This window comes from Guillardia theta (assembly GCF_000315625.1).
Source record: "Guillardia theta CCMP2712 unplaced genomic scaffold GUITHscaffold_301, whole genome shotgun sequence".
Classification (NCBI taxonomy): domain Eukaryota; class Cryptophyceae; order Pyrenomonadales; family Geminigeraceae; genus Guillardia; species Guillardia theta.
Window position 1 is genome coordinate 2,852 of NW_005434376.1, and position 7,952 is coordinate 10,803.

The 7,952-nt window shown below is 55.0% G+C and overlaps 2 protein-coding genes across 2 annotated transcripts; both read left to right on the plus strand.

Annotated features, from left to right (window-relative positions):
* Positions 1 to 784: 784 nt before the first annotated feature.
* Positions 785 to 1,021, plus strand: GUITHDRAFT_122248 (hypothetical protein; the record flags this gene model as incomplete). The annotated part of the gene is made up of 1 exon (XM_005818480.1): positions 785 to 1,021. One exon carries the CDS (start codon positions 785 to 787, stop codon positions 1,019 to 1,021), a length of 237 nt encoding a protein of 78 aa, XP_005818537.1.
* A 3,458-nt stretch (positions 1,022 to 4,479) lies between these two features.
* GUITHDRAFT_149218 (hypothetical protein) lies at positions 4,480 to 7,549 on the plus strand (the record flags this gene model as incomplete). Its single annotated transcript, XM_005818481.1, has 11 exons — positions 4,480 to 4,515; positions 4,568 to 4,609; positions 4,820 to 4,954; positions 5,164 to 5,298; positions 5,366 to 5,442; positions 5,513 to 5,585; positions 6,166 to 6,230; positions 6,503 to 6,553; positions 6,721 to 6,883; positions 7,042 to 7,164; positions 7,391 to 7,549. The coding sequence occupies 11 exons, from the start codon at positions 4,480 to 4,482 to the stop codon at positions 7,547 to 7,549; spliced, it is 1,059 nt and encodes a 352-aa protein (XP_005818538.1).
* Between the last annotated feature and the right edge of the window lie 403 nt (positions 7,550 to 7,952).

Sequence of the window (7,952 nt, forward strand, 5' to 3'; positions counted from 1 at the left end):
GACCATGCAGAGACATGGGCGATCTTGATGGTAGAGCGGGGGGCGGGGAGGGGAGACATGGCTGCGCGAGCGAGGGGAGGGGAGGGAGCGTGAGGGGAGGGGAGGGAGTCTGTAAGTACGAGGAAAGGAGGGGGGAAAGCTTCATGTCTCGTGGCGTGTTACGGAGGTCTGCATGTCTAAAAGGTTTTAGAGGATATGGGGCGACTCCTTTAAATGGAGCTTTAGAAGGATCTAGAGCATGCTCTGTAAGGCTTCTTAGACCTAGACCTCCGCTGGGTCACGATGTGGGGATGCAAAAGGTTTTAGCAGATGTGAGGAAGGCTTCATATCTCACTGCTTCAGCGGACGATCAAGACCTGCGTAACCACAGGGTACTACACTCAGGACTACAAGTGTAGTCCGAGTGTAGTTACAAGTGTAGTCCGGGCCGAGTGTAGATAGAAGTGTAGTCCGAGTGTAATTCCCCCAATCCCTGTGGTCACGCAGGGTCTTGATCGTCCGCTGAAGCAGTGAGATATGAAGCCTTCCTCACGTCTGCTAAAACCTTTTGTATCTCCACATCGTGATCTAGCGGAGGTCTAGGTCTAAGAAGCCTTACAGAGCATGCTCTAGATCCTTCTAAAGCTCCATTTAAAGGAGTCGCCCCATATCCTCTAAAACCTTTTAGACATGCAGACCTCCGTAACACGCCACGAGACATGAAGCTTTCCCCCCTCCTTTCCTCGTACTTACAGACTCCCTCCCCTCCCCTCTCGCTCCCTCCCCTCCCCTCGCTCGCGCAGCCATGTCTCCCCTCCCCGCCCCCCGCTCTACCATCAAGATCGCCCATGTCTCTGCATGGTCCGTCAAGCGGAGCCCCCTCGCCTTCCCCTCCACGTCTCCCAGCCCAGACGACATCGCGACCACGGCAAGAAAGGCCGCTGCCACGCCAGCGCTTCTGCTGGGGAGCGTCATGGCCGCCAGGAGCAAGGCGGCAGGCTCCGGGGCGATCGAGCAAGGCAGCAAGATCACGCTCGCATGAGTGAGGGCCCAAGGCTCAGCTCCGCGAGGAGCATGTAGATAGGATGTAGGCATGTATGTACGAGTAGGTGTAGGGGTGTGAATGAAGACAAGAGCAAGAGACGTGCGCGACCCGAGCGTAGAGCTGCTGGCACGGGATCTGGCTGGTATCAGAGATGAAGGGACCAGGGTGATGTCAGAGCACCCGCCGTCATCATCTGCATCCAAAGTCGAGCTGTCTGCAGGCATCAGCCTGAGCGATGCGATCTGGCCCCTCCTCCTTCCTTTCCTTCGCCTCCCCCCTCAAGCCATCCGTATCGTATACACCAGGATCAAGAAGAAATCTGGACCCTCTGTCCCTTCGTTCTGCAGACTCACCCTCCTTGAGCAACCAACTTGACAACCGACCCTGTCATTGATCCACCTCGAACCATTGATCACAATTCTCTTGATTCTGATCTATGGGCCCCTGTCTATCCTATCCTATTCTACCCCGGGGAACAATGTTTTGCCAAGGCATTCATAATTTTGAGCGCTTTCATTTCAACCACATGACTTTCTTCATCTCATCTCATCGCATCTCATCATTTCTTTCTCATTCAATTTTGGCCATTCGATTTCATCTTTGTAACTACCGGCATGGGTTCCATAGATCAGGATGAGTGAGTTCCTAACATACTAACCTGCCTTCTTTCCACCTTCATGTGACGGGTGAGAGCAGGGGATCTCGCTGTCGGCGCTCAAGAACGCCATGCTGAGCTTGCAGAGCGATCACGTTAGCGGACATGTATCAATCAGTCATACTCGTGTTTTAGTTTGTCTTGGCGACTCAGGACTCGAGGCGTTGTTGGAGGTTTTGAGGTCATGCAGACAGGCTGATTTGCCAGGCGCATTCCCAGCAGATCTGATTGAGAGGATGATCTAGCTGGAGGCTTCTTGAGCTACAGCAGTCTACTCCAGCATCTACTCCAGCAATGTGACTCAGCTGCAATATGCTTACGAAGACAGACGGAAAACGGCATTCCTGGAGTCTCGAACAGCAATCCTTCATGTTGTCCAGCTGTCTTATACTTGCCAACCCCTCATGCCGCGCCATTAGGCTGATGTTGTCTGCCACTGTGGTATGGCATCCTTGACAGCACATACAAGCTCTCGTGTCATCTTTATTTCAGGAGATCATTCAATGCAATCTTAGCTCCTCTGTCCTCTCAGGCGTCGCATCATCCAATCATGTTCCTCCTTCCCTCCACCCCTTCCGCCTCCCTTCTTGTTACTCTCTACGGGCTTCAAACCCCCTCCTCCTCCAGTCCCATCCCCATGTACCACTCGATCCACCCTGCCTCAAGCCCCTCCCACAATCCCACCCCCTCTCGTGCCCCTCCCTCCAACCCCTCCTCCTCCTCGAGCCTTATCTCCCACCCTCCTTCATACTTCTCCTCCCTCTCATCGCCCACCTGCACAGCCCTCTCCCCTCCCCCTGACGCTGTTGGGACGGGAGGACCCGGCAGCGATGGCGCGCTGGCGGCGCTGACAGCGACGGGCTCGGTCTCCCTCCTCCTCCTCGCGTACGGCCATCGCCCTAGCCCCAGTGCCCGGCAAGCGTTCTTGAGCGCCGACAGCGAGATCCCCTGCGCTCGATCGTCACATGGAGGTGTATAGGAGGGAGGGAGGAGAGAGGGAGGGAGGGGGGGAGGTCGCTTACCAGGTGACGGGCAGCGTGAGCTTGGGAGAGGTGGGTGAGGGAGCGGAGGAGGTCGAGGGTGAGTCTGCGGAAAGAAGGGGAGGGTCCGGGGGATGGAGAACCATTGAGTGTCTTCTTGATCCTGGGGTATACGATACGGACGGTCTTGACGGGAGAAGGGAGGGGGGGGGAGGAGGAAGGAGGAGGGGAGGGGAGGGAAGGGAAGAAGAAAGGAGGAGGGGAGGGAAGGGGAGGGACAAAGAAAGGAGGAGGGGAGGGAGGAGACTGAGGGGAGGAGGAGGAAGGAGTAGAAAGGAGAGTTGTCATGGCAGTCTGAGAGAGCATAGAGGAGGCAGGAGGGGCATGGCTGGCCATCACTGTTCTCGAGGGCGAGCAGCATTAAATAGACGTAACAGCAGGCTGTAGGTCCGGTCCCGTGACCGGCTGTTGAGGGGGTAGGTGTATGATCCAGGGGGTGGGCAGGAGCTCTAGAGGGTGTGCTTCTGACCGCTTCCATCCACTACCCCACCCCCCGAGCCCCCAGAGTTTCTATAGTAACTACCCACCCTCCGGGGCACTTCCATACTACGGCTGCTGGTGGCCCCTAAACGTGATTTTTTGAGACGTAAGTGTATCTGAAAGAGTCACCGGATGTCCGAGGCTGTCAACCGTTGAGGCTCCTGCACGGCTCGTGCCCATCAATCTTCAAGCCAGCCTTTTGACTGCACCTTGATCACCGTGGCACCCCCTCGGACAGTGACTCCGGTTCTCGGCGTGAGGGGCCGCATCGAGGGCAACTTTATGATAGTCGGTCCGATCGGTCACACCGGTGTCAGTTAGCCTAGTAGGCGGCAGCGGCGGTAGGGCCCGATCGAGTCCGTCGGTGGTCGGACTACACTGTGACCGTCGGTGACGGCGGGCCTCCGGCCGTGAACCGGTGACCGGTTCACAGTGACGGTCACTGTTATGACAGCCCGGACCCGCCACTCCCGGTCCCGGACTGACTGACTGCCGTCCGATCATCCCATCCGAGCGGGCCCGCCGGGCCTGCCGGCGGCCTGGCCGGGCGGCCGGCGGCCGGGGTCCGAGTCGGCTGAGCGGCCGTGCGGGGCCCTCTTCCCCACGCATACAGTCCTCCTGATCAGCATGCTGATACATGCCCTGAGGCTGCGCTGGGATCTTCAGCTCCTGCACCTCCACCTGTCCCCTATCCTGCTCCTGCTCCTTATCCTCCCCTGCCCCCCTATCCTGCTGCTGCTGCTGCTGCTAGTGCTGTTGATGCTGCTTCTCCTGCCCCTGCCCCTGAGCCTACATCTATCACTGCTCGTGCTCCTGTTGCTTCTCCTTTTCATCCTCATGCTCCTGCTTCTGACCCTGATCGACTGTTCGCAATGCTTCAAACTGTTCGCTATGCTTCACCCCTTTGATCCTGGTGCTTCTCCTGCAGCACTTGCTCCTGAGCCTGCACCTATCACTGATGCTGCTGCTGCTGCTGCTGCTGATGATGATGATCCTTTCTCCGCTGGTTGACAAAGATAGGATCACTTTTTACATGTTTGGTGATTTGAGTGCGTTCATCTTCGCGCACTTATTATTTCATCCTGTTTGTTTTGCACTTGTTTGCTTCTTTCTGCACCTGTTCACTTCTTCAATCCAGGTGTTCGATCTCAACGCCAAGTTGAGTCTTGACATGTCCGTTCAAACGCGCTGCAAGATGCCTTCATCATCTTCGAGCAACAGCTTGTAGATTTACCTCAATCTTGTTCATTGGTGATGGATTTGCTGGCAGGATTTGCTTGATGCTTTTCCTATTGATTGCTCTGAATGATGTTCAGGTATGCCAGCGCTGTTTGTTTTGTTTAGAATTGAGATCTTCTTTCATGGCAGAGGATTTCATGCGCGGCAAATGATCAGTATGCTGCAACCCAGGTTTGATCAAATCATTGTGCAGCTGACACGCTGCGATGTGAATCAATACTTTCGTTTGAACCTTACCATCTTCACTTGTGAAATCAGCATCTTTCACTCTCAAAGCATTGCGGTGTGATTTCGAAATCCGCACCTGCTGTCAATCTCAATTGTGTTGTGTCAATGCTTCAACCTCCTTGACTCTTCTCTGCTGACTTGCTCTCTGTAAAGGTCGTTGATGACGATGAAGATGAAGAAGAGCTTGATAAACCTCCATCTGTTCATGACGACATGAGCGATAAAGGAAACGAGAAAACACGAAAAGATCCGCCTCATGTAGAACAGACGCCAAGAAAAGAGCAGAAGGTATGAGGCGATGATGGAGATGATGATGATGATGATGATGATGATGATGATGACGACGACGATGACAATGACGACGACGACGATGCTATTCTTGTCATTGTTGTCATAGTCACCGTCTTTGTCGTATTGATGACACAAAGTGGTCTATGACAATCATGTGATAGTGATGCCGAGCGAATAACATTTCTTTTCTGCTCTTCGTCAAACAGGTTGACGACGTCGAGTTTGACCCGGAGGAGTTTGAAGGCTTCGAGCAAGCAGCTCCCAAGGCAGACGACCAGCAAGCAGAGTTGAACAGAAGGATGGAAGAGGCGAGGCGAAGGATGGCGATGATGAAAAAGAAGGTGAGGGCGGGGGAGGGAGAGGAAGATCTTCTTGCTGCGGAAGGTATGGCTCTGACTGCTCTGCTAGGAACTCTGGGAGTATTACCCTGAGATGATTGCTGGATTGATTGTGTTGGTGTACGTTCTGAATTACGTCCGAGGAAGGTTGGTTCCCTGTCGACTTCGATCTCGTACTTTTCACTTGCTGTGTTGTTGATTCTTGTCTTGCTGCCAGTTCGAAGAACAGGCAAATCGCCAACGGCTGGTTATCTGTCTGTATCAACAGGTTGCAAGACAACTTTGCGCTGGTACGTGCAGTCATCGACAGTCGTTCCTACTTGTCAAGCTGTCAGTTTCTTCGTTCATGTCATCACTGAACATGACAACACCTCCTCGTCATCACGTCGCATCCTCCTCCTCCTCCTCCTCCTCCTCCTCCTCCTCCTCCTCCTCCTCCTCCTCCTCCTCCAATACCACCACCACCACCACTTTCTCCTCCTCCTCCTCCTCCTCCTCCTCCTCCCCCTCCAGTACCATCACCACTATCACCATCATCATCATCATCATCATCATCATCATCATCTTCTTCTTCTTCATCATCATCATCATCATCATCATCATCATCATCATCATCATCATTATCATCGTCATTTGCCTCTATGCTCTTCCTGCTCGTCCTCCTCCTTGCCGTCATTCACCATCACCTACCAACAACCATCTCCTGCTGCTCCTCCTGCACTACCAACACCACCATCTCGTTATTCACCGCCACCACCTCCCCCTCGTCCACCACCACCTCCACCACCTCCACCACCACCACCACCACCACCACCACCTCCTCCTCCTCCTCTCCCTCTTCCCGCAAGCCTGTGAGAGTCCTCGTGGCAGGTTGGGAAGGACAACGATGAGGTCCTGGTGAGAGACAGCGCCTGCCATTACACGATGTACTGCAGGTATGGAAAGGGCAGGGAAGCGAAGCGATGGGATGGGATGGGATGGGATGGGATGGGTTGGGGAGAGGAGGGAAGGGAAGGAGGGGAATGGAGGGAAGAGGAAGAGAAAGAGGGGCAGGGAGGGAAGGGGAGAGGAAGAGGGAGAAGCGAACAGGAGAGGATGGGGAGAGAACGAAGAAGAGGCAGAGGGAGAGAGGGAGGAGGGACAATATTGGTCGTACGGGCTAAGGGAGGGAGGAGGGAGGGAGAGACAGGAGCTGACTAGCGTGTAGCGGAAGGGTTAACTGCGAAAGCGTTTCAATCTCTCTCGATCTTAAACCCAGGTGCTTCTCCTCCTCCTCCCCCCTGCTCCTGCTCCTGCTGCTCCTGCTGCTCCTCCTTCGTCCTCCTGCTTCTTTTTCCTCCTCCTGCTCCTTTTGTGCTCGTGCTCGTGCTCGTGCTCGTGCTTGTGATCCTCCTCGCTCCTCTCCTCCTCTCTCACATCCAGCAGGCAGGACCTCTTCTCCCTCCTCTGGGAAGTCTTTCAGCCTTTCGGGAGCGCAAAGTGGGAGGACACGGTGACGGTGGACGTGATGCTGGGCAGCGAAGGAGAGACGGGGGGGATGAAAGAGAAGTTCACTCTCGCAGTGCTGCAGAAGAGCTCTGAGAGCAAGGTGAGGAACGTGAGGAAGAACAGAAGCAGCTCAAGGAGGAGGAAGCGGGGGCGGGGGGCGGGGGGCGGGAGAAGGCGGAGGAGGAGGGGCAGGAGCAGATGTAGATGTGATTGTAGAGTTGTAGACCTTGAACATCTCACTTTTGCTCTGCCTCTCAGGTGAGATCTGAAAATAATGATCTCGAGAGTGCAATGGTCAGGCGATGGAAGACGACATTGCATGACTCCTTCTCCTGCATCGCCGACGACGAGGAGATCCCAGTGGACCTTATACCTGATGTGGTGCGATACAAGTTGTGTCCTCGCCTGTCCTCTGCTCTGCTCTGCTCTGCTCTGCTCTCCCCTCTCCTCCTTCTCTGCTCTGCTCTGCTCTGCTCTGCTCTGCTCTGCTTTCCCCTCCTCTCTGCTCTGCTCTGCTCTGCTCTGCTCCCCTTGCGCCCATTCACATCTCATATCACCTCATTGATCGGCGTCGCAAAGTCTCATTACATGTCTTCGACCATGACAGGTTGCAAACACCCTCAACGACCACCGGCAGTACATCCGCCTCATCCACTTCTCCGACAAGATGATCGTGGGTCCCATCAACCAGCGCGAGCAAAGATCGTGCTTGAGGTTTTCCTTCTTCCTCCTCCCCGATGATCGACACGCGGCCAAGGTCAAGTAGAGGAGGGAGGAGGAGGAGAGGTACAGGAGAGTGCAGGGGAGGAGAGAGGAGGGGAGGGGAGTGTGAAGAGATGTGAAGGAATTAGGAGCAGCAGCAAGAGGGAGACAGAAGAGTTGGGCTCTGTGGTAGTGGGATAGGAGAGAGGACAGAGGAAATCAAGGACGGGGATGGGGACGTGAGGAGAGGGGGAGGAGGAGGAGGAGGAGGAGGAGGAGGAGGGAGGGAGGGATCATGGAGGAGGATGGAAGGGGAGGAGGAGGGAGGTGGAGAGAGGAGAAGGTGGGGAGTGGAGGGGAAAGAGAAGGAGGATGGAGGGGGGAGGGAATCGAGTGGACGCTGACAAACTGTCCGTCAGGATGGAGGAAAAAGCAAGTCGGACATGGAGAAATTGAGAACCTCGGAA